Source organism: Astatotilapia calliptera, chromosome 7 (assembly GCF_964374335.1).
Source record: "Astatotilapia calliptera chromosome 7, fAstCal68.1, whole genome shotgun sequence".
In the NCBI taxonomy this organism is placed as follows: domain Eukaryota; kingdom Metazoa; phylum Chordata; class Actinopteri; order Cichliformes; family Cichlidae; genus Astatotilapia; species Astatotilapia calliptera.
The window spans coordinates 8004539-8031888 of record NC_137428.1 but is presented as its reverse complement, the minus strand read 5'-3'; the positions used below and the strand labels follow the sequence as shown (position 1 = coordinate 8031888).

General features: G+C 39.9%; 1 protein-coding gene across 1 annotated transcript; it reads right to left on the bottom strand.

Moving 5' to 3' along the window:
* mvb12ba (multivesicular body subunit 12Ba) lies at positions 1 to 27350 on the bottom strand. The gene is made up of 10 exons (XM_026172713.2): positions 27077 to 27350; positions 14296 to 14418; positions 8860 to 8967; positions 8656 to 8752; positions 8368 to 8497; positions 7743 to 7883; positions 5808 to 5902; positions 5391 to 5446; positions 1504 to 1563; positions 1 to 1259 (listed from the first exon to the last, which is right to left on the bottom strand). The coding sequence occupies exons 2-10, from the start codon at positions 14404 to 14406 to the stop codon at positions 1173 to 1175; spliced, it is 885 nt and encodes a 294-aa protein (XP_026028498.1). The 5' UTR covers positions 14407 to 14418; positions 27077 to 27350; the 3' UTR covers positions 1 to 1172.

Genomic DNA, 27350 nt, shown 5'->3' with positions numbered 1-27350 from the left:
TTTGTACAAGGCTTTCATTTCAGAGTGCAATGAGACATTAAACTGAATCATTTTCAACAAAAACTGGAAAAATTGGGGTATTCTAAAACTTTTGACCAGGAGAGTAAAATTCTGTACACACGTTCCATAACCAATGTACTAAAATAAAACTCTTTGCAATATTATACTTTTACTGGAGCATCCATTTCTGATATAACACCAATGAAGATGAAGGAAACGATGAATATAGCTATGATATTGTTGAGATATAAGGACTAACTATCAGTGCTTTTTAGCTAAAATGTGTGAGGTTTGCTCAATGTTACTCATTCAGTGAAAAGATGTATCAATAAAACATCTATATGCATGCAAAGTAAGGTATTAGAGTATGGTATAAATAGAAAATCTTGATGTGAATACTCCACACAGTGAATATTAGCTGTAGTCATGGTTCTGTCGGGCAAGCTGCTACCTCACAGAAAGAGAAGAAGTGGTTTACAGAATATCTACAGCAATTAGGAAGCACAATAACAACCTCAAAACACAAAAGTGCACTCACAGTCACACCAGTAAATGGCAATACATCTAGAAAACAATGAAAAGCATTTCCCCATCAAGAAGACAAGCTCAACAACAAAACTTAAAGTCACAGTTTTCTTTTAAATTTCTGACACCCTAAGGTGCCTTTATGGTGCGCTTTGATTCAGAACAGTCCATGTCATAAACGAAAAAGGCAACATGACTGGTGTGAGATCCAACAGAAGTCCTCCATGAAAAAAGTACCGTGTGATCCTTTTATCTTATTTCTAACAAGATCTTTTGATGGGACAAGGTTATTTTTTTTCCACCACAATACGACACTTGACCATTTTTCACTTAACAAAAATGTATTTTTGAAGTCATTCGAGTGAGATACTGAAGTATCTCGATGAGCATAAAATGTGTTTTCTTGTCCCAGCTCTGCCGTGTAGTGGTTCGAGTCTGACTGAATTCCATTGTTTTCCATTTCAACAGCACACAGAGGGCCTACAACATGTCCCAGAAGTTAGAAAATCCACAATTTTCGTTGGGAATCTTTCTTTTCATTTACAGATTGAATATCCCCGTTGTAGGTATGTTCTCAGTAGTTGTGTGCACTTCTCTCCGGCTGCTGTCTATAGTGTGGCGATGACTGTTGTTCATATAAGAGATGCTTAGGCCTCAGAACTCAGAGAGGTCCGTGTTGGACTTGGAGGGAGGCGAGCCGCTGCACTATGCTCTGTGCGGAAACTGTAATCATACTTACATAGGGAGAGTTGCATATTATTACTAATTAGTATAGTCTAACAAATTTTCTTATTGTTCACTAAAATCATAATTTCATTTACCTATCTGCAAAATACAGTGTTGATTAACAATCATATACAGTAATTTATTAATCCTCTAGTGGACAATCTGTACTTAAGCAAATACTACTTCATTATTCATCTCTGGAGACCATAAATTATACTATGAGAAATGTAACAAAGTCTTATGTCTACTCACCTCCTTTTCAATCTCAGCCAGTGATTTAATTGTAATACCCATCAGATCCACCTGCTGCAGCTGTACATGGAGAACAGGAATGCTGAGATGTGTGAACAAGCTCAACTTCAAGCATGTTGCAATTGTGTGAGAGTAGTGTTGGGAGACTTGTATTACTACAACGTGACTTATTTGAAGGGTTAATTTGAATAAAAGTTTGCCATTTTTCTAGGTGCAGTCTGAACATTGTGATAGAGGCTCAACAAATTTATCAGCTCATCACCCAATAAAAGGTTTATGCCACAGCCGCCTTCAATGAACAGAATTGGTAATTTAGAGCAATACTGGTAACACTGCTATTAGCAAAATCCGTTTTTATGTTTCTGTAATAATTGATCTACCAGTATGCCGAAGGCCTTTAAAATATTTTGAATGCTAAAATATATATTTATTGCTACTATCCAGTCATTTTCAAATTTACCATTTCATAAATAAGCATTAAATATATTAAAGCATGTTACATACTAAGAAAAATTTAATTACTTTTAATTTGAATACCATCTGTCATTATGGAAAATGTTACTTAATACTAATCTCTTCCCAACAAGATGCAAGAGTTAATTTGTGCTAGCTAAGCAATAGTGGTATTGACAGTGTACCCTTTAGTGCTTCACTGAGATTTGGCTGAGTGAACTTTGAAGAGGCTCACTCATCACTCTGGATGGCTTGCAACGGCCACAGGATATCACCAGAGAGTGATGAATGAGAAAGGGAGGAGGAATAGCGATGTTTGTGAATGAGAAGTGAAATAACACTGGACAACACTTCCTGAGTGCTGATTGAATGAGGAAGAAACTACAAAAAAAAAAAAAAAAAAAAAAAAAAAGCTCAAGACCAGAAAAGCTCCCCACTGCTCAGGGACTGTGCAGACCAGCTCTGTGATCATACGCATGTTTATCCGTGGGAGACATCCTGTGTTGTTCCAGTACTAACCATTTCACACTTGTAATCTTAACTTCCCACCTGATGAAGACAATTAGGGAGGATTGTCCTCAACCACCTCGAAACTCTAGTAAGCATGCTGCTGCCAGACCCCTGTAGTTCACTTTACTCTACTTTTGGTAGAGCTGGGCGATAGAACGATAACGATATGTATCGCGATATAACTTTTTCTCGATAGAAAAATTAAACTATCGCGATAGACCTCGCCACTCTTGTCCTCTTAAAAAAAAAGAAAAAAGAAAAAAAAGAACAGCCAATCCAAATTAAGTAGCGCAGAGCCGAACCAATCACAGCCGCAGCGTCACGTCACGTGACTTGTTACGTACAGCACAAGTGCCAAGCCGCACATGTGTATTTGTTTGGGAAGCAGCCAGCCACCGTACCGCCCGGGTAATGGAGGAAATGAGTGTGCCGACTAGAAAAATCAACCGAGCGTGACCGAAGGGAAAACAGATGATGGTTCCAATGCCGGAGAGATTGTCGAATGGAAGAGCCATAGAAGTTCCGTAGTGTGAAGGTATTTCGGCTATTTCAAGTCTGACAAAAAACAGAGTAGTGTGCACTGTAAATTGTGCCGAAAGCAAGTCTGGAAATACAATAAACTGGTGCATGCGCTACGTCCACACGTACCCGGGTATTTTTGAAAACGCAGATTTTTCTATGCGTTTGCACCTTTCGTCCACGCGTAAACAGCGTTTTTGGTCACTGAAAACGAAGATTTTTAAGAACTCAGTTTTTGCATTTACGTGTGGATTAGAAAAACGTAGAAAACGCAGCGTCAAAGGTGTGCACATTTTTTGACGTCACACTGTGCGCCACGTTATTGTTTCGGTGAAATGAATTTCTACAATACTGTTACTGTTAATTGTACTCTCTGCAGTGTTTAAATGCTTACATATACACACAGTTACTGTCCGTCCACACATACGACTCTGTTCTGCTTCTATGCCCCAGCTTTGTTTACTTTTTCCCACCGAGGCTTCTAGACTTCTGATTGGCCAACATTTCTGCACGGTTAGGAATCTAGCGCCACCTGCTGCTTTGGCATGTTCATAGCAGCGTTTTCCTTCATTTCTGCCTTTATGTGTGGACGGGATTATTTTTTAAAACGAAAACAGAAAATCTCAGTTTTCAAAAATACCCGTGTACGTAGCCTCAGTCTCTGACTGGAAGCGCTAATTCGTCATTCGGCTTTTGTCAGACTAAAGTAACTGTTAAAACTGTTTGAAAAGCTCAGCTATACAACAAGGAGAGATTGAGAATTTCCTTTTAGTTCTCAGTTTATTTGATACTGACAAAAGTTAGTCAGTTTTGTCTGTTCTTCTGTAAAACAAACTAAGATTTATTTTTAGAATTAATATTTTGTTTCTAAGTGGAATTGACAATTTAGTCTGTTTTGTTTGTTCTATTTTGAAACTTAAACGCTTTAGCGTCTGCCTTTTGTGTAGTTTGCAATATTTGCCTTTATTTATCTGAAAAAGTCTCATGTTCCTTAAGTACATCTACCCTGTTGAACTTATTATGGGAAATAAATATTTAAATAAAAACAAGCTGCTGATTATTTCACATTTTACTTGTGAGCAACGGCACATTTAAATCTTACAAATATAGTTATTTGGCTTATATCGTGATAGATATCGTTATCGCCTGAAATGAAAAAAAAAAACAAAAACATATCGTGATATGCAAAAATCTTATATCGCCCAGCTCTACGTCCTGGAATTGAGGTGGATGATGCAAGCATCTACTTCCATAGATTACTGTCTTGCCTAACAATACTGGAAGCACTGTGAGGGTCATGTTTTTTGACTTCTCTACCACTTTCAATACAATTCAACAGGCACTGCTAAGATTGAAAAGCTGAAAAGGAGCAGGAGTCGACCATAACCTTACTTTATGGCTATCGGGCAATTTTTTTTTAAAAGCGGTTGTCTGATGGGGAGGTGGCCGCACGGAGTGGGACGGGAAACAGGTTAACAGTCTGAAAACGTGGGCCAGCTCTTGCCTGGCCAGTCCCCTTGACCGCATAGAAGAGGTGGGTGAGAAAAGGATCTAATGGGCATTATGAACAACATCTCTGACCCCCTAAATAAGATTATAGAGGTCCTGAGCAGCTCTTTCAGCAGTAGACCGTTTCAGCCACAATGTAGGGCGGAGCTCTATTGTAGGTCTTTCATCCTAACAACACAGGATAAATACTGTTTAAAAACAAATGTGTATTATTACCACTCTCACTGCACTTTAAGTACATATGAAAATCTTGATGTATTTTACTGTATACAGTAACCATCTATAAATAGTATAGTATTTTTGCTTTTTTGTACACTACTCTTACTTTTTCATCTCTAATTTTCTTTTTATTACTTGTGCTGCTGTAACAAGTTATTTCCCAAGAGTTTGGGATTAAATAAAGTTTATGCCTATTTTTACTGTTACTCAGTTACATTCCTGAACAGAAAAAAATTGTTTTTTTGGTTTGTTGTTATGCTTGATTAATTTCTGACTTCTCAGTGTCCTGGCTTAAGTTTGGGGAATAAAAATATGAATTCATTTAAGTTAATTCTGTACTTTTTAGTTTTAAACAAGCTTTTCACAGATTTCTAAATTGTGGGTATTTTCTTGCTTTTATGACATGTGGGTGTAATAAATTTGTTAAGCACTGTATCCCTTTCTTGCAGGGTACAGCAATCTCAACTAAGAAATATATGTAATCTGATATTCACGTACCAAATACACATCAGACAATGTAATGAAGCTTAGTGTATGAATGTAAGGCTACTTACAGCTTTTGGGCAAATACTGTGGTTGTTGTACTCTTTTTGAGCAGAGATGTTAAAGCAAAACACTGGAAATTGATACAGGGGGACATGTTGGCAAAGTCACTAGGATTAAAACTTAAAACTTACATCAGATGAGGCACAGGCAAACTTCTCAGAGATCATAAAAGGCACCCCGTCCATTGCTGAAAGAGAAAGGTCAAAAAAACGTTACATAATTTCATCTCGTAAAAGAGATCAAGTAGTAACCCATACAAACCATAAACTGAATAACAGCAACGACTTGAGACTGTTAAACAAATGACAGTGTCCACATATACAGAGATGTGGACACTGTCACCTTCAACATGCAGTCTATTATGAAGAGAGAGCTTGAAAGCACACAAAAGTGAAGCTGTTGATGTGTCATTAGGGTTAGGGTAAAGGGCTAGGGAAACCATTATGTCAATGAAGGTCCTCACTAAGATAGTTGAACGGGGTTGTGTGTATATGTGTGTGTATTCATCTTTAAATCAACAAGGGCGACTGAAACTGTAAAGACCTGACCTGTAATAGCATACAGGTTGGAGTTCTGGTGCTCATAGTCTGGTCTGGTAGTATTTTTTCCTCTGAAGCTGGCAGGGAGGGTCATGGAAATATGCCTTGAAACAAAAAGAAAAACATTAAGCACCTCAGTAGTTCAATATATATGTGAAAGTGAGCCAAATAGCTAAGAGTTTAAAGAAACTATCACTATCCACTCCTGCTGTGTCAGCTAGAACTAATCCTGGACTGTCAAATTGCACAGCTAAGCAAAGGAAGTTGGGTTGTACATTAGAGCTGTATCCAAATTTTTGACTATGGCTTGTTGGGTAATTTCTCTTCATCCTAGAGTACTTATTCATACATTGTTATAATGTACTTAATTTGAAAATTATCTTTGCTACAGTAGCTGAAATATATATATTTTTGATGGTGGCTCCTCCTCTTTCACGGGTTTCTGCTGTGATCAATCAATCGATAGATGAAGTGGCTGATGTCCACAAATCCTACTAGTGGCTGGACAAAAACACGCCACAGAGGCAGTAATCATGGAAACACAGGAACAAGCTCTGAGGACAAGATCCATGGAGGCTGCGGTCTATCACATCAGGCAAGATCCCAGGAGCAGGCTGTGTAAAGATGCCTCGGAGAAATCCAGCATATAACAGCAGGGTGCAAGATGCTGGCAGGCAGGGCATTAATGGAACGCCATAACCAAGTGGCCGGCATTAGTATACAGAAAGATCTGAGCAGAGTACCTGGAAGTCTCGAGGTATAAATGGGAGACGCCCCCTAGGATGGTCAGGAATGACCGAGCCAAGATCCTGGAATTCCAGATACAGGCGAACAAAATAGTGGTGGGTAACCAATCAGACATAGTAGTGTTGGACCAGCAGAGGAAAACAGCCGTAGTGATAGATGCAGCGATACCGAATGACAGCTACATCAGGAAGAAGGAACACGAGAAGCACCAAGGACTCAGAGAAGCGCTTGAAAAGATTTGGGGGGGCAAAGGTAACAGTGGTCCCAGTGGTAATCGAAGCACTCCGTGCAGTGACCCAAAGCCTAGCCGAGTGGCTCCAGTAGATCCTAGGAACAAGATCTCTGTCCAGAAGAGCGCAGTCCTACGAACAGCAAAGATATTGCGCAGGACCCTCAAGCCTCTGGTAGAGGACCTGAGCTTAAAGGACAGACCGCCCGCAGGGGCGAGAGGGGATTTTTTTAATATATAATGTTGTGCAAGATCTGAGAGAGAAGACTAAAAAAAAAAAAAATCCTTTTTAAATCTGTAACGTGCTCTGCTCAATTCTCAATTGTTCCATTAATATTAAAAGAAATTATGTTACTCATTATTTTATTATTTGAACTCTTAAGCACATTTTCTATAAAAGTTTAATTAAATCGCTCCAAATGGACAACTTGGGTTGAAGGAGTTTGAGACAAAATAAAAGAGGCAAGGCTAAGTTGGTTTGGAGATGTGCAGATGAGTATAGTGGTAAAAAGGATGCTGAGTATGGAGCTGCCAGGGAGGAGAAAAAGAGAAAGACCACAGATGTTTACTGGATTTGGTAATATGGACATGGAGGCATACGATCTGGAACAATTGAAATAGGAAGATGACAAGAAAGTTAAGGAAGTTCCTCCACTGATTCATTCAAAGGTGTAAAAATAAATATCCATTGTCAATTTAAACATATCATCATAACAATTTTTGTGACATCTGAAGATACATCTTCTCTGTGTTGGGGCACTCACAAGCGAATGAATCACTACTTGCATGTACATTCCATAACCTCTAGGCAATACCAAGATAAAGTGCTAATCTGTGCAACCTGTATTGTTACAGTGCACTTGCTTTGTTTTGTGTTGTATTTCCCTTTTAAGGTTACAAGAACTAATAAGAGATACATGTGAAGACAATTACATACAAGTACTAGCACATCATTAGAGTGAATTTACTTAAGCATGGGAGCTGGTGGGGCTGATCCTGAGCTGGAGGAATTCACATTCTGGGTGTTGTTGATGGTTTGTGTGTGTGTGGAGTCCTGGGCCCGAGGCACATTTCCCATGCGATACCAGATTCCCATGTTGTTGAGCTCTCTGTCAAACAATGTTAGAAGCATTATTAAGCAGAAAGCGCTGACACTAGTTCCAAGGTTAATGTAAACCTGCTAGTCAAAACGTGTGTGTATTAAATCCATGCCCTCCTTTCCCCTTCATACATTCTCTAAGCAATTATCCTAGAAATGTTTTGGGGACAAAGGTTTTTTTTTTTAATAAACACTTTGCCAGAAATGATTTGGATTCTTTAGCTCTCATGTGGAACACATCTGACATACTGGAAGTGTCTTTTCATGTAGAAAACTTTCTGATAGAAATGCCCTGAACATTCCATCATACATTAAAAATGTAAAAAAGATTAATGTGACTTGATTTCTGGAGTAAGTGGAAACTGTTATGCCAAATGGAGTGATTCCATTACAGTACAAACAACTTTTTTATTTATAAACTATTTTCTTCTGTTTAAAAAAAGAAAAAAAAAGAAAACAAAAAGTTAAATTTGACTGGAAGTTGCAATGCTCACCCTATAAAGGTATACTGAGGAGGTGCCTGCTTGGAGCGTCCCAGGATGCGGATATCACAGATGGCTGCCTCTGTGGAGTCCCGTGGAATAAATTTGATGCAGAGTCGCCTCTTCCTGAAGGCCTGCTCCTCTGTTGCAGAAAAGACAAACTGACGGTCATTCCACAACAAGGTGGTTCATGAATAACAAACAATTCTTATTTCAGAGGTTAAAAAGATTAATTATTTTCACATATTCTTACCACACATTGAGGCTCTAAGTGTCTTTCCACTTGAGATAATAACTTACGAGTATCAACAGTTTCCTGGATTGGGATGAAACCCACAGGCAAAGTGTCCTTTATATCAATCAGCTTCATGTCCACAAGAACATTACCTAAATGGCTCTGCAGAGGAAAGAATAGAGTACAAGAATATGGTATTGAGAAAGGAGATGTTTATTGGAGAGGGGGTGGGACACTTATTTAACTGTTGAGGAGGTAAGTAAACTTACATTTTCTTTAGAGAAAACTCTGGTGAAGCAAAGGTATCGGGTCACCTTGGATTTGAAAAGTCCGTCTTTCCACAGGTCAGCATCCAGGCCATCTGTTGTTGTTGAAATCTATAAGCAGAGGGGGATAGATTTTCATTATTCTGAGACAAGAATAACAATATCCGTGGATGATCTCCTCAATCTGTACACTCCTTGCTGAGCTTTAAGACCATCAGGTCAATTACTCGTGGCCCAACCTAAGTTTAGGCTGAAGACCAGAGGTGATCGTGCCTTTGCTTCAGTTGTACCTAAACTTTGGAATAGCCTCCCTGCTTCTATTCGTGCCACAGACTCTATTCAATCCTTCAAATCAAGATTGAAAGCATACTTATTTAACCTGGCTTTCCCGACCATTTAATACCCTTATTAAACTTATAAATAATTTTATTGCTGGTTTTTAACTTCTTAGTTGATATTTTGTATTCATGAACTGACCTTCCTCCCGATTTGAGGTTCGATACCTATTTTACTTAACTCTTCTGGTCTATTAGTGCATGCCTTCTATCTGTGCTAGTGCCCAATCTGTACTTTGTTAATTGATTTACGTTGATTCTCTGTATAATCAGGAAGCACTTTGGTGTGCCTTTGGGTTTTTAAATGTGTTATATAAATAAAACTGTATTGTATTAACAAGCTAAATTCCTGGTAGGTAACAGAAATTCAAATTTGGTTGATTGCAGTTGTGAAGGTAATAGTTGAAAAGATTTTCCTCATGGCCAATTTTTTAGTCAGCTAAACGAGGGAGAAAAAAAAAAATCACTAAATCACTTGAGAAACAAAAAAAAACAAAACAAAACAAAAAACTGTAAATTTAAGACACTCAAATATCAAGTTAAATTTGAGAACCGTTTAACGGCCAATGACAAAAACTCTGCAAACAAAGGCATTTGAAAACATTAATCACATTCTTCAATTATGAATCATGCTGCTTAACCGTGCAGGACCTCACATTGTGCATACTGACCACATTACACTCCAAACAGAAAACTAAGACGAAAATAAACCGATGTTAAATAAATAAATATTAAATGTTATAATATAAACTTGCTATAAAAGATGTTCACGTATTATTAAAATATGACAAATTAACATTTGAGAATCTAATGAATTGCAACTGAAAACTGTGGCACAGTGTTCCCGTCTATTCTGGACGATGTGCGCTGTTCAGAAATGCATAACAACTACTTCAATAAAAGTTAAAATCTAACAACATAGCACCTTAACACTAAGTGAGGAGGAGGGACATCTTCCTGTATCCCTTAAATAACAAAACAAGAAACAAGAAAAACGGGAGTCAAGAGGCGGCTTGTAGTGCATTTTGACTCCGTTCTGCTTGTTTGGTGCAGCATTTGTTACAAAGACGCAGGCATCCCCACACCCACTCACTCACCCACTTTGTTTTTGAGTTTTTTGTCTCTTCTTGCCCCACACCACTTTCTCCTCTTTTTTCCTCTCTTGCCAGTCTTGCCTTAGACATCGTCATGCTATACCATATATAACGTAATATGTGAAATAACACAGGAATAAGACAGGACAAGATATTAAGAAAAAAAAATGAATATCTAAAATAGTAAATCAATAAATCATCCAGCAATTTTATTCCGCCTATCTGAAGTTGCAGGGGCAGGAGTCTAAGCAGGGAAGCCCAGACATCCCTCTCTGCAGCCACCTCCTCCAGCCTATACTGAGAAATATCGAGTCGTTCCCAGGTCAGCCAATAGATGTAATCTCTTGAGAGTGTTCTGGGTTAGGAGGGAACTGAGGAGGATTAATGGCAAGAAGGCAGCGGGTCCAGATGGCATCAGCTCGAGGGTCGTCAGGTCCTGCGCGGACCAACTGTGTGGGGTGATGGAGCACCTCTTCAACCTGAGCCTGAGGTTGGGAAGAGTCCCACAGCTCTGGAAAACCTCCTGTGTTGTACCAGTGCCAAAGACTTCACGCCCCAAGGACCTCAACAGCTACAGGCCGGTGGCTCTGACATCCCACCTGATGAAGACCCTGGAGCGGTTGGTCCTGGCTCAGCTTCGGCGCCTAATAAGCTCATCACTGGACCCACTTCAGTTTGCCTACCAGCCTGGCATTGGAGCGGATGATGCCGTCATTCACCTCCTACATCGTTCCCTCGCTCACCTGGAGACCGCTGGAAGCACTGTGAGAATCATGTTCTTTGATTTCTCCAGTGCCTTCAACACCATTCTTCCCTCGGTTCTAAAGTACAAGCTGGTGAACTCTGGAGTGGACCATCACCTCACTACCTGGATCCTGGACTACCTCACCGACCGACCACAGTATGTGAGGACTCAGGGCTGTGTGTCGGACAGGGTCGTCTGCAGTACGGGGGCCCCACAGGGAACGGTTCTGGCTCCGTTCCTCTTCACCATCTACACTGCAGACTTCTCCCACAATTCCACCCAGTGCTTCCTGCAGAAGTTCTCTGATGACTCTGCAATAGTCGGCCTCATCACTGATGGGGACGACAAGGAGTACAGAGGTCTGACCCAAGACTTTGTGGACTGGTGCCAGCTGAACTACCTCCAGATCAACGCCAGTAAAACCAAGGAACTGGTGGTAGACTTCCGCAGGCACAAGCATTCTCCACTGCAACCACTGAACATCCAAGGTATGGACATTGAGGCTGTGGACAGCTACAGGTACCTTGGTGTTCATCTGAACAATAGACTGGACTGGACTCATAACTCAGACGCCCTCTACAGGAAAGGGCAGAGCAGGCTGTACCTGCTGCGGAGACTCAGGTCGTTTGGAGTGGAGGGCCCCCTCCTGAAGACTTTCTATGACTCTGTGGTGGCTTCTGCTATCTTTTATGGCGTGGTCTGCTGGGGCGGCAGCATCTCTGCTGGGGACAGGAAGAGACTGAACAGGGTGATCCGAAGGGCCAGCTCTGTTCTAGGATGCCCTCTGGACCCAGTGGAGGTGGTGAGTGACAGGAGAATGGCGGCTAAGCTGTCATCCCTGATGGACAACATCTCCCACCCCATGCAGCAGACTGTGACAGCACTGAGCAGCTCCTTCAGTGGGAGACTGCGGCACCCACGGTGTGGGACGGAGAGATTTCGCAGGTCTTTCCTCCCCACTGCTGTCAGACTCCATAATAAAGACTTTAACTGATCAAGCACACACATCCATACATATGCAATAATACTAAGTGCAATAATCCTTTCTGTCATCGTTGTATTTTTACTCAGTTGTATATAGTATTTGTATTTGTATTCTATTTTTATCTTATTGTATATTTATTTTTATTTTATTCTACTGTATATAGTATTTTATTTTATTCTATTCTGTACAGTTGTGTACTGTATTTATTCTTATTGTATTCTAATTTTTGCCTCATAACTTTTGCACTGTCCACTTCCTGCTGTGACAAAACAAATTTCCCACGTGTGGGACTAATAAAGGTTATCTTATCTTATCTTTACCCTGGACCATCTCCCGGTAAGAGAGGAAACACCTTTATCTTACACCTACACTGGCTCCTTTCATCAAGGAGCAGCAGCTCTACTCTGAACTAGGGCTGCCACAAACGATTATTTTGATAGTCGACTAGTCACCGATTATTTTTGCGATTAGTCGACTAATCAGATCATCATCCATTGGACGTAAAACGTACAGCTTATTGCACCAGCAGCATCTGCTCTTATATAACTATCATTAGCTTACAGCTTTAAGTGTTTAAGGTATGTGCTAACTAAAAATAAAGACAAGATGATAGTTTATTAAATTTTAATGAAATTTGCAGATTGTTTCGGTGGAGTTTAATAAACTCCTTGCTATCTAAAATATAACAGGACACCGGAGTAAATTCTCGAGCATCTCACACTTCTGATAATCAGTTGTCTGTTTGACGTTTATTCAGCTGTGTAAAAACTTTAACCTCAGCCAAACAGATTTACTCAGGAACAAATAAAATACTGAAAAAAGCCAAACAATAACACTTTTAAGTTATCTAAGTGACTTATATATGTTTAACATGAGTAGCGAAAGACGGCAGTGGGTTTTAAAACGATTTGCCGTGAGTCTGGTGTTCTCACGGGCTCTAGTGAGCCTTGCCCCCGGCTAGCTATCGAGCTAGTGGGTAACAGACGTCTCCGAAAACGTTGGAGCGCTTTTGAAAATATGTGGTGTCTTGATAAACCGAGCAGATATTTGAGGTTTACACAGTTACATTCTCGCCTGAAAATATTTTAAACGTTTATTTTGTGGCCCACATAGAATAATAAGAGTAATGTTAAAACTAACTAGCTACTGCCATTGTTGGAAACTGAGCAAGGCCGCGCTATGAATTCTCGACTATTAAATTAGTCGTCGATGATTTTGATAGTCGACGTAATCGTGACTAGTCGACTAATCGTGGCAGCCCTACTCTGAACCCCACACAAATAATTGAACTATTAATCTTATTCTAACGGAAAGCCCATTTTCGTTATTCGTATCCTCAATCTTTTCCTTTCGCTTATGAAAGAACTAACAACAATACATTAGCCCAAAATTAACAGATTAATGGAGTTTCTCAACAATGATGCCACAAATGGCAGCACATGGCTGTATAACATTTAGGCACAACAATTTACCATCACTTCGCATCAATTAAAATGATAGCAATTAGGTTAAATGATTACTACGTCTTGTACTGACTAGTGACAATAGCAACGATTAGTTGCTTGGTTAACAAGTCATGCACATCCCTTATTTCACAGGAAAGAAGGATAGTGATTCTGCTCCTCTTTAACTGTAAACTACCAGGTAAAAAGTTGCTACAAATGCTAAAGCAGCTGCTACTGTTGGCAAACACACGCTGTCATCCACCTAATACATGAAGACTAATTCACAGCAAAACACTCTTAAGTCTGGGCTATCATCATATACACAGAGAATAATACATGTGTTTTTCCATAGACATTTGGAATTGGGTGAACAGAAAAATAAAAAATAAAAATAAAAATAAAAAACAACCCAGAATCACTATTGGCAAGTTTAAAAAAAAAAAAAAAAAAAAAAAAAAAAAGGAATTTGTGCATCACTGAAGTTCAGTCACTGCTTATATTTTCCTAACAACCAGCTAACCATTTTGCTAACCAGAATGTGCACCAAATCAAAAACAGGTTTGTATGTCAGATGTTGGAGTTTATCCACGAGAGAAGCCCTCACTGGGAACACATGCGATTGTTGCTCAATTATTTTTGTCACAATAGAATATTTAAGAAATTTAATTAATTTAAGAAAGCATGTAAGTGCCTCCTTTCATGCGCACACACAAGTACATAAATGTGCAAATTAGATATTTCTGTTACTGCAAAAAATAAAATCTAATAGTGTGGGAAAAATTCTGGTATTTGGCAATTCTGACCAATCATTCTTGAGTTATGTTATGTTGCTTACCACATCATATCCAGTGGGTGCTCTATTTCTAGAGGCTACTACTCCGACTCCAGTGATTGGGTCCATTGGCATCTCTGGCAAAGCTTCAGAAAGGTCCCGAACCTCAGGCATCTTTATAGAGATCTGCAATAAAAATCCCCACAGATGACATTATTGGAAAACAGAAAGTAGGACAATGGGAGAACGGGAATAAACATCAGGATTGATTGGTAAGATAAGACATGTACTTTTCTCTGCTGTTCATACAGGGGAAATTTTTTTACTCTACTTACTGAGCTCCGATCTAACCGTTTTGAACTTATAGTATGGAATAATTTTTTGTACCATAAGTCACAAAGGGAAAAAATATAATCCGAGCAAATAATTTAATTTCTTGGGCACAACTCTGATGTGAATCCTGCTTGCTTAAATCATTAGATTTGTGACTGTTTGGAGGGGAAGCCCAAAGAAAGCAAAGAAAGTGTCCTAATGTGACTGGTCACTTTCATGGACAGCTCAGGTTACTGCATTAAGTGGAGTTACATTGTTGCAGCATCCGTCCCCCAAAAAACCCCACTGTTTTAAATCATATTTGCTTGGAAAATAAAGTTTTCCAATAAAGAAAAAAAAAGGAAAAAAAAAATCCAGATTCTTAAGTATCCATAGGATAGTGCCAAAAAATTATACGGAAAATGATAACATCAAGCGATAACAAAAGTCAATTTCAGTGAGAGATAAAAACACACATATATACAATAAGATGAGGCTAATAGAATATATTCACAGAAGTTTTTGTGATGGTGCAGTTTAACTGAACACTGCACTTTCACAAAAATCTAAACCTATGGGCTCAAAATGTGGTCATAAATATTTTGTACTTGTAAAAAAGATTTGTATGTGTAAAAAAGATTTGTGTGTGCATAAAAAAGATTTGTATGTGTAAAAAGAATTTGTGTGTGCGTAAAAAAAGATTTGTGTGTGCGTAAAAAAGATTTGTGTGTGCGTAAAAAAGATTTGTGTGTGCGTAAAAAAGAATTTGTGTGTGCGTAAAAAAGATTTGTGTGTGCATAAAAAAGATTTGTGTGTGCATAAAAAAGATTTGTATGTGTAAAAAAGATTTGTGTGTGGACTTAGAAAAAAAAAAACCCTGCAAGTTACAAGTACGGATTTTTGACCCTATTTTTCTTCCCTTCATCTGATTGGTCAATGTCATGTCAATCACAAATGTAACAATCCAATCAGAGAACAGATGGGTTTGGCTGTCGGAGGGGCGCTTTTTTGAACTGCAGGTCCTTGAAGGGTGATACCGTTTGAAGCTGGAGGATCGCTATATAAATATCCGATAGCAGCTAGGTCCCCTAACTTTCAGTAGCTGTTGAAAGGAAAAAGTTGTGGTATATCAGTGGTTAGAAATAACATTATTACTTTAGGATTAGTTTAACACAAAGTCAGGGCTGACCCAGGACCATTGCTGTGAGTCACAGTGCGCAGCATAAAAGTCCTTTCACATCGGATGCAGGATACGCTGCTAATGCTAACTGCTAACTAAAAGCAAAGGATCCAGAATTTGTTATGCTGGCTGCTGGGCTCTGTGGGTTTTTGCAGCAGCTCTACCTGTACTAGATGCACCTGCTCCTTGTCTTTTCTATCTCTGACTTTATGTCCTCTACAAGAGTTTGTTTTTTTTGCTGGTTCTTCAAATGTTCAATAAAAACATGTATGCTAATTCATAACGAAGAAAGCTTTGTAATGAAGACTGTCATTTCCAAAACACTGCCCGCCCCCACCCCGCGGTCCGCAGCGCTGTTGAAAAGGCTGTGGAAGTCCCTGTATTAAACACGTAGACCTGTGACATAAAAATCACCAAACTTGGACGACCACAGACTGTTTTCCTTCGTGGTGATGAAGGAAAACGCTGGGTTGGCATGTAAAAGGGCATTTATTCCCTTCAAAGACCTGCAGTTCAAAAAAAGCGCCCCTCGACAGCCAAACCCATCTGTTCTCTGATTGGATTGTTACATTTGTGATTGACATGACATTGACCAATCAGATGAAGGGAAGAAAAATAGGGTCAAAAATCTGTACTTGTAACTTGCAGGGGTTTTTTATTCTAAGTCCACACACAAATTCTTTTTACACATACAAATCTTTTTTACGCACACACAAATCTTTTTTACAAGTACAAAATATTTATGACCACATTTTGAGCCCATATAAACCCTCGTATTACTGTAGTATTGTATCTTCTGGATGAGGTAGATGTGTGTTCATTTTTCTGCATCTGTGTGTGTTAGTGAATGAATAAGGCTTTAAGAGTATGTGGGGGCTCCAATGAAGAATAGTGAGCATTTGGACATTTACCCTGAGCTTTGATGCAAAATTTGGTGGGCTGAAAACAGGATATTACAATGGCGTAGATTTTAATAATGAATGCTAATAATTCACAGTGTCTAATATAACAGCCCCAGGTCAGTGACTGAGTTTTACTATCCCCTGTACATTTTTATTGGCCTGCAAAAAACAAAAACAAAACAAACAAATCCTTTATATTTTTAAATATTAACATTTTATTTCACTTCACTTTAATTTTGAAAAATAATTATTAAAAGACTGGTCTAGCACACCCCCTGCCCCTCTTTAAAGTCCCCTCTGCTTGCTGCAGGTATCACGGCGACAGAAAGTGGAATGTCAGCCGTCAACAAGCTGCGCATTTTAAACATGGTATCAAGGGAGTTTTTCCTTCCCACTGTTGCCAAAGTGCTTGCTCATAGGGGGTCATATGATTGTTGGGTTTTTCTCTGTATCTATGAAGCGCCTTGAGGCGACTTATGTTGTGATTTGGCGCTATATAAATAAAATTGAATTGAATTGAATAGAATATCAAGTTAACAGTTCAGCTGCATTTTTTAATGCAACTTCTGCAGCTTTACCAAGGAGGTTTCCTGTATAAAACAAACAATTGTGGATGGAGCAACTACAAAGTTCACTTTTCTTGATGTTGGAGTTTGTTGATTAGGTGGTTTGATGAATCCAGCCAACAAATATCTCCCCATTAACTGCAGCAGACCAATCTCCGCCTCAACCCAGTATCACAGAGAAATGTGTAATAGACACATCTCACTCCCACTTTTTCCCATAAAGGTTTTAATGGTGATTACAGGAATGGTTCTGCATGCTAGGAAAAAAATAAAAAACCTCTTTCTAATACACATGTACCGGTACTTAAAGACTATTTAAATGAAGTAGTTCAAGCTCTGTTGAAGGAAAAGAGACAGAGTCAGTAATTAAAAAATTCAATTCAATCAGGAGGACACATTTGCTAGCTTTTGACCTTCTGTTGGATTCTGGTCTTGGAAGCTGTTGACGAGCTGCCCTCCATGGATCACTCTGCAGGTCATGCCCTCATATGAACCCTTGATCATAATAATAATAATAATAATAATGGATTGAATTTATATAGGGCTTTTCGAGACCCTAAAAGCGCATTACAATTCCACTATTCATTCACTCTCACATTCACACACTGGTGGAGGCAAGCTATAGTTGTAGCCACAGCTGCCTTGGGGCAGACTGACAGACTGTTGACCATGTTGGCTGGGATGCTATAGTATCAGAGGAGTTTCTCGGTCCACACTGTCAAACACAACTATGACGCGTAGCACTGCGGTCTAATCTGTGCTTGATCAATTCTGTCGGAAGCCTGCTTGCTCATCCCACAGTAGCGACCCGATAGAAGACCTTGTCGTTCAAGGTTCAGCAGCTCACTGCTGAACGACATTTCAGACACTGAGATTCACCCTATAGCTGTCAGCGATCATGGTCCTGTATCTTTAACACTAATGCACAAGAATAATACTACGCCAAGAAAAAACTGGAGATTTAATATATCACTACTTAAAGATGAACACTTTATTAAATATTTTAAAAAAGAGTGGACTTCATATTTGGACTATAATGACACTCCCGAAACATCAGCTTCTGTTCTATGGGAAGCAGGGAAAGCTGTGATGAGAGGTAAAATAATTTCTTTCTCATCACATAAAAAGAAAAAAGAAAACAAAAATATTCAGGAATTAGAAAAAAACATCAAATCACTAGAAGAAGCCTACGCGTCCCACCAAGATCAGGAAACATTGAACAAAATACGCAAAACAAAACTAGAATTAAATGAGATAATTGATAAAAAAAAACAAAATTCTTAGTACAAAGACTACGCCTACAAAATTATGAATATGGTAATAAATCCGGTCAATTTCTAGCAAACCAGCTAAAAATAAATAAAGAAAAAACAACTATATGTGCTGTTCAAGATTCATCTGGGAACACAATATATGATCCGATACAAATAAACAACATTTTCAGGGATTTCTATAAAACGTTGTATTCACCACAAATAAACCATCTAAAAAAGAAATTGATCAGTTTTTGGACAACATAACTCTTCCAAAATCATTGGACACTCAAGCAATGGCACTGGATTCACCACTGACACCAGGTGAACTCCAGGAAGCCCTGATAAGTATGCCCAATAATAAGGCTCCAGGTCCAGACGGCTTTCCTGCAGAATTCTACAAAGAATTCTGGTCGATTCTAGCACCAGTTTTCTACAGAACGTTGTTGGAAATTAAAGAAAAGGGCAGACTTCCATCAAATATGAATTCTGCAAACATTAATCTCCTGCTTAAACCAGGCAAAGACCCTGTATATCCCTCAAGCTATCGTCCAATATCCCTTATAAATGTAGACCTTAAAATAATCTGCAAAGCTCTCTCAAAGAGACTGGAGAAAATAACCCCCCTCTTAATTCATCCTGACCAAACTGGTTTCATAAAAGGTAGGCACTCATCAACAAATACACGTAGATTACTTAATTTGATAGACTACTCATACAGTAAAAACCTAGAAACTACAATATTCTCTTTAGACGCAGAAAAAGCATTTGACAGAGTTAACTGGAAATTTCTATTTGCAACTTTACACAAATTTGGTTTTGGATCCTCTTTCATAAACTGGTTAAAAATATTATACAATTCCCCAACAGCTTGTGTTAGAACAAATGACCAGACATCCTCCAGCTTCTGTCTCTTGAGGGGCACCAGGCAGGGATGCCCACTCTCCCCTTCACTGTTTGCAATTTTTATTGAACCCCTAGCAGCAGCAATTAGACAGAATTCAGTAATTAAGGGCATAAAATGCAAGAACGTGGAACATAAAATCAGCCTTTATGTGGATGATGTGTTACTCTTTCTCCAAAATTCACAAACCAATGTCTCTGGGGTGACTGAATTGATAAACTCTTTTGCAAGAATATCAGATTACTCAATTAACTGGTCAAAATCTACAGTTCTACCGATTAATTGCTCCCTCCATAATTCCTCTTCTACACCACTGCAATCGGGAAATATAAAATATTTAGGTATTAATGTTTCTCCCAAGCTTGCAGATCTAACTAAATTAAACCATATCCCAGTTTTAAAGAAGGTAGAAGATGATCTGGCTAGATGGAAATGTCTACCCATATCACTCATGGGAAGGGTTGCCGCTATAAAAATGATGGTCTTACCAAAAATAAATTATTTATTCTCAATGATCCCAACTAAACCGCCACAAGATTGGTTCAGATCTCTAGATTCATGTATGTCCAAATTCCTTTGGAAAAATAAACCCCCACGTATAAGCTTAAAAACACTACAAAAGACCAAGGATAAAGGAGGACTAGAACTGCCTAACTTTCAGTACTACTTCTTAGCCAACAGGCTTCAGTTTATCTCAGGATGGCTAAAACACACCCTCTTAGATGAACCTTGGCTAGATGTAGAACAAGCACTTTGCAATAATCTAGAGATCTCAGACCTACCATTTATCAGCTCAAACATCCAACGACATGAATGCTTTAAAAGCATCAACATCAGCTCTTCTCTGACAGCATGGTGGGAGTTTCTAAAATTGACGGCGTCTTCATTAATCCCATGCAAACGTACACCTATCTGGAACAACCCTGACATATTACAAAACAATAATATGATAAACTTTTCAGATTGGAGTGGTAAAGGAATCAAATATTTAGAACATATACTAGAAGGAACAGAATTTATTTCATTTGACGGACTAGTTACACAATATGGGATCAACAAGAAAAGATTTTTAGAATATCAACAAATTAAATCCATAGTAAAAAAGAAATTTAAACCAGGTCAAGTTGAACTACAAACACCACCAAGTGTGGTTCAATTTCTTACTCTTAAAACCCCCAAATTACTATCCAAAATATACAGAATGCTTTCTAAAACAGATGAATCAATATCACTTCCTATTGCAAAATGGGAAGCGGATTTATCAGTTAACTTAGACCTAAACTTCTGGTCTCAGATTTGCTTAAAAACCTTTCATCTAATTAGAAATCCCAGTCTTCAATTAATTCAATACAAAATATTACATAGAGTGCACTATACAGGTCATCGGATGTTCAAGATGGGCTTTACGTCTACCAACAACTGCTCACACTGCCAAACCAATTCACCGGACAATTATATCCACGCTCTTTGGTTCTGTCCACCAGTTCAGAAGTTTTGGCGCGAGATATGTGAAGACTTATCGAAGTGTCTGAAATGTAACATTCCAACTTCCCCCTTAGTGTGTTTGTTGGGCAGCTTAGATAATGTCACTTCAGAAAAGAATATCGCCCATATGGTTTTCACTGCCCTATGCATAGCCAAGAAAACAGTCCTCATGAACTGGAAAAATAAAAATAATCTTAATTCTAACCAATATAGAAATTATCTATTAGATTACATTAGTCTTGATACAGCCTCTGCCACCACATCAGATCAATTGCTCTGGGCTCCTTTGATCAGCTCCATCACCTAGTGGGGGTGGGGGGTCATAGTTTGGTCCCGCCTTCACTGTTGTGATTGGTGTGGGGGTAGGGACAGGCTTAGGGCGTCGGGGGGTTCCCCGGAGGCATCTTCCTTGGGGGGCTCAACCCGGGGTAGCGGTCATGTCCGGTTAGGGGCTCTGTTGGCTCTCAGGTGACTGTTTCCTCGCGGCTGCGTGCAGCGGGGCTAGGGGAGGGTCTGTGCTGACGGACGTGGGTTACTGACCTGGTAGCCTGGCTGCCCCTGGGTGGGTCCGGGATGGGCGTGAGGTTCTGGGGGCGCTCCGTCTCTGGGCTGGGGCCCGGGCCAGGCCTCGGGGGCTTGGGTCCTGGTTGGTGTGTTGCCGGGGTTGTGGGTGGGTGGGTGCATGGGGGCCCAGCCCTGGAGCAGGGTGCCGCCGGTGCATCGAGCCACCTGGGGGGCTCTTCAACTGGTGGGGAAGATCGTCACATCTTGCAGGAGCTTTCCTCTCCTCAGGGGCTCTCTCTGCAGGAGGGGGAGATACAGGAGAGGTGGAGGAAGATCTCAGCCTGGGTGTTTATTGTCTTATGTAGTCTGGAAGATGAGTGGATGGTGGGGTGGGTGCGGTTTTCTCTGTGGTGGGGTTGGGTGGACTGTCCCGGGCTCTGTGGGGCCGGGAGGCGCTGCTGCGCTGGGCCCCGGTCTGGATGGGCCTGGGCCCCCTTTCCCTGGCGGGTCGCGGAGTATGGGGGTGCCTACTGGGGTCAGCGGGGGAGCTGGCCCCAGGGAGGGGTCACTTGCCCCCCCCCCTCCTTCCTCCCCATCTCCAGCTGCCTCCCTCTTCCCGCTCCACCACAACCACCCACACATGCAGGACCTTGGAGTAGGGGTATGTCACCAGGGGGGTGTCTGTCCCCACGTTGAAGTGAAAATAAAATAAACAATAAAAGGTGAATCAAATGGACCATTACGGCAAGGCTGGGATGGTCAATTTGGTAAAGTAAACCCGTTGGGCATCTTTCTTTGCCTTTAGACAACAATTCTGATGGCAAAAGAGCCAAACGGGACAGGCAAAAAAAAAAAGAAGAAAAAAAAAGAAGACCTTGTCTGTTACTGACAGGAGTGCGATGGCCCTGTAGTTGTTACAGCTGCTGAGGTCACCCTTCTTGGGGTGGTTACTCCTCTTTTTCCCCCAGAGCTTCTAGACGAGTGTATACAGCAACTCCACTGGTGCTTCCAAATCTGCTTTGGTATATCGCCAGGTTCAGCAGCCTTCCTGTTCTTCATTAGGGTGATGGACTTCCTGATCTCTTCTCTGGTTGGTCTGCTGCAGTTAATGGGGAGATATTCGTTGGCTGGATTGATGTCTGGTGGATTTGGTGGTGCAGGTCTCTTCAGGAGATCCTCAAAGTGTTCAGACCATCTTTTCATCTGCTGCACTAGTCCTGTGATGGCCTTTCCCTCCTTGTCCTTGTTCTGGCTTGCTGTGCTTCCCACACAATTTCTTGCTTGTGTCGTAGAGCTGCTTCATGTTATCATTGTATGCTGTCTGTTCAGTGTCAGCTTCTAAGTCCATCTATGTAGTTGTTCTTATCCATCCTAATTAGGGCTGCCACGATTAGTCGACTAGTCACGATTACGTCGACTATCAAAATCATCGACGACTAATTTAATAGTTGACGCGCCGTTTGAAGCTTTGTAAGATCCTAAAAGACGCAGGAATAAGTAGTAGGATTTAAGAGTGTAATAACGGACTGAAACAGAAGATGGCAGCACTGCATGTACAAGGATGCCAGCTGCCGTTAAACCCCGAAGAAGAAGAAGCTGTGTCCCACAATTCATAGCGCAGCCCTGCTCAGTTGTCAACAATGGCGGCAGCTAATTAGTTTTAATATTACTCTTATTATTCTTTCTGGGTCACAAAATAAACGTTTAACGTATTTTCAGGCAAGAATGTAGCTGTGTAAACCTCAAATATCTGCTCAGTTTGTCAAGACACCACATATTTTCAAAAGCGCTCCGACGTTTTCGGAGACGTCTGTTACCCACTAGCTCGATAGCTCACTAGAGCCCGTGAGAACACTGGACTCACGGCAAATCGTTTTCAAACCCACCGCCGTCTTTCGCTACTCAGGTTAAACATGATATATAAGTCACTTAGATAACTTAAAAATGTTATTGTTTGGCTTTTTTCAGTATTTCATTTGTTCCTGAGTAAATCAGTTTGGCTGAGGTTAAAGTTTTTACACAGCTGAGTAAACGTCAAACAGACAACTGATTATCAGAAGTGTGAGATGCTCAAGAATATACTCCGGCGTCCTGTTATATTTTAGATAGCAAGGAGTTTATTAAACTCCACCGAAACAATCTGCAAATTTCATTAAAATTTAATAAACTATCATCTTGTCTTTATTTTTAGTTAGCACATACCTTAAACACTTAAAGCTGTAAGCTAATGATAGTTATATAAGAGCATTTCTTTTTTTCAGATAAGTAGAGACTGTACTGGGGCTTAGATCATTTTAGTAATTGAGTATCTATTATTGCATCAAAAATCGAATAAGAAATACTTTTGTCTTATTAATGAGCAGTAATAAATATTCAAAAGACAAAAAACAGGTCTTTTAAAATGTTTAAATAGTTCACCTCCTCATAAGACCTTAAATATCTCCAAAATATTGTATATAACCAGATGCGTATCTTAATGATCTTAAAGTATGGTATCACTGTATTAGAGCACTAACTTACAAGAGCCAAGATATACCAAATTGAATCAAAAACTGTGACCCCAAAACTGTGCTATGAACAGAACCACAGATTTTGTAAACTGATCCATCCCCAGTAGATGTCAATAATAATAATTATAAATAGTAATTTAGTGTCTCTAAAGTTAGAAATATCCTGTCTCAGAGTGACGCTGAAAAACTAGTTCATGCATTTATTACTTCCAGGCTGGACTACTGCAATTCATTATTATCAGGACGTCCAAAAAACTTGCTGGAAAGCCTTCAGCTAATCCAAAATGCTGCAGCAAGAGTCCTGACAGGGACTAGAAAGAGAGAGCATATTTCTCTTGTTTTGGCTTCCCTTCATTGGCTTCCTGTTAAATCCAGAATTGAATTCAAAATCCTGCTCCTCACATACAAGGTCTTAAATAATCAGGCCCCATCTTATCTTAATGACCTTGTAGTACCATATCACCCTATTAGAGCACTTCGCTCTCGCACTGCAGGCCTACTTGTTGTTCCTAGAGTATTTAAAAGTAGAATGGGAGGGAGAGCCTTCAGTTTTCAGGCCCCTCTTCTGTGGAACCAGCTTCCAGTTTGGATTCGGGAGACAGACACTATCTCTACTTTTAAGATTAGGCTTAAAACTTTCCTTTTTGCTAAAGCATATAGTTAGGGCTGGACCAGGTGACCCTGAATCCTCTCTTAGTTATGCTGCAATAGACGTAGGCTGCCGGGGATTCCCATGATGCATTGGAGTTTTTCCTTTCTTGTCACCTTTATCACGCACTATGTGTTGATAGACCTCTCTGCATTGAATCATATCTGTTATTAACCTCTGTCTCTCTTCCACAGTAGGGCTGGGCCATATTATACCATTCACGGTAATACCGGTATAATGTTAGGCAACGATAGGAAAATGAAATATCGCGATAGAATATGAGTAAAACGCGCATGCGCAGTGCCTTTGTTTTCATACGCACATGGCCGATTGTTGAGTGAAACAGATGAACCAGAATTGGTTTGTAAAAATGGTGCAACTTCAGTGATGTGGAACTGGTTTGGTGTTTGTCCGTCAGATACAGACAAAGCACATTTTTTTGCAGAATGTGCAAGCGGCCATCGTTATTGTCGTATTTGTCGGACTAAGATGCTCTTAAAGCTGGGAGTAATCTGGGTCCTAAACTCCGTCTTTTTCATGTCAAACAACACTGCAGCATCACTGCGAGTTAAAAACTGTCTAAATTCTTTCATCTTTAATAAAAACAATCAGCATTGCTGCTTTACCAGGTGTAACTATGAAGTTTAACTTCCAGGCATCCATGAAAACAAAATTTATTACATTTAACGGAGTTAGAAGTTAGCAGGAAGCTAGCGGAAGTTAGCTCGCTAGTTTCGCTAGTTACCTAAGCATGATATAGCATGTTCTGACTGAGAGATTTCTGAAAAAAAATCAAACGTACAGCTCTGCTATCACTTCCAACATAAATGAAGACAGGAAACTAAACAGCAGTGACGTTTGTAGGGTTACTGAAGTTGGGCTAGTTGGTATATAATGATGTGCTACGTGATCGCTAGCGACACAGCTATGTTAGCATAACATAAACAGTGAAGCTGGAGGACGAACACTAACACTTTTCCACTTATAAAAGTTAACGTAAAGGTTCCTCATGGTTAGAGACAAATGCAATCACATGGCAGGATGCTGTAAACGGACCAAACTTCAGTCAGGAGAACAACTGAGATAATCCATCCACAATACGAGGTTAGTCATTAATATACTGCAACAACATGGGAATAGAGCAGCTGCCAGAGAATTCAACATTAATGAATCAATGGTACAGAAGTGGAGGAAGCAAGAAGAATGAGTTTAATAAAGTTTGATTTATCTGACTGCTTTGTTTCGCTTAATGTGCCTTATAATCCCGTGCACCTTATGGTCCGAAAAATACGTACTGCACACTGCAGTTTAATGTTGCAAATCACCTCTTTTTAACTTCAGTGGATATTATACATGGTTATGCTCAGGATATGTCAGCCCATTTCTACTGGAAATGCCTTTTGGTTAAACTTTCAGCAAGGAATTTGCATTTGCACTGTTACATTTTTATAAAGCTTTAATGTACATAAAAACCAGCTTCTTGTTTAAGTGAAAATAAATGGAAGGTTGTCTTTTTGTGCTAGTAATGTTGTGGAGTTGTATTTTGTCTCGCATCAATTATATCGTCAGTTATATCGTTATCGCAAATTTTCAAATATATATCGTGATAAATATTTTTGGCCATATCGCCCTGCTCTATTCCACAGCATGTCTTTTATCCTGTCTTCCTTCTCTCACCCCAACCGGTTGCAGCAGATGGCCCCGCCCCTCCCTGAGCCTGGTTCTGCCAGAGGTTTCTTCCTGTTAAAAGGGAGTTTTTCCTTCCCACTGTCGCCAAAGTGCTTGCTCATAGGGGGTCATATGATTGTTGGGTTTTTCTCTGTATCTATGAAGCGCCTTGAGGCGACTTTTGTTGTGATTTGGCGCTATATAAATAAAATTGAATTGAACTGAACTGTGTCCAACCAAACAACCCTCAGGACAATGGCTCAGAGTTTTAATGGCCCATGTACATTTTTATTGGCTTGTGAGAAAAAACTTCTATTGCCATATTTTTTAAATCTTGATGCAACTTATTTTACATAAGTCACAAAATAATCTGGGGTATAAACAAACGGCTTACGTAATAAGGACATAAATTTGCTTTTTTTGGTCTCCAGTGAGCTCCTCTGCAAAGGACTGGATTTCTCTTCTACGTCCTAACACTCAAAATTCCAGTGGTGCAATGAGATAAAAAGATGTCACTCAAAAGTTCTCCTCATACAGGACAAGTTACGCATTGATTCGTAGGTTTAACACAAATTACTAACAACAGCCATAACTAAATTATTTATTGTGCGACAATAACTCGACTTCGTTTGTCAACTCTAACTGTGAAATAATAAATAAGCGATCAAGCTAACAAGCTAGTCGGGTAACATAGTGCATCTTCCACACGCCAGCTGCAACCGACCACAGACGTCAGCTATGGTTTTACTGGCCAGCCAACGGTCTGTTATCCCTTGGATCGTTTAAGCGCTTATATCACATACCTCAGTCAATTACACCACCAAAGGCAGCTTCACGTATCACATTCTTGAGAAGACACAGGATTTGCAATAAATGATAATGTTAGCAATCTAACTGGGTTAACCACTTACCGAAACAGGCTAACAGTTGGATGTGAGAGGTTCCCGAAATTTTTCCTCAGTGTTCTGTTTGGTTAGGTCGTTTCACAGCTTTGGAAAAGCTCGCATTGTTAGAAAATTGCCTTATTCATCAAACCAGTGCTAAACACAACCTATTCTGTGCATATCTGCACAACAGTTTTCCAGCTAGCGGTTTCAGGAAGATATCATTGTTCGAAAAGCGGAAAGAACTCGTTCGGATTCGGAGGAGTCGTCGCGGTCTTCTTCTTCTTCTTAATATTTATTG

Coding starts and splice junctions, on each gene's coding strand:
- mvb12ba (XM_026172713.2), bottom strand. CDS start 14,406: ATGCCTGAGGTTCGGGACCTTTCTGAAGCTTTGCCAGAGATGCCAATG. Junction 8,753..8,859: donor GAGTTTTCTCTAAAGAAAAT/GTAAGTTTACTT, acceptor TTTCCTCTGCAG/AGCCATTTAGGTAATGTTCT. Junction 5,447..5,807: donor CAACCTGTATGCTATTACAG/GTCAGGTCTTTA, acceptor TTTCTCTTTCAG/CAATGGACGGGGTGCCTTTT.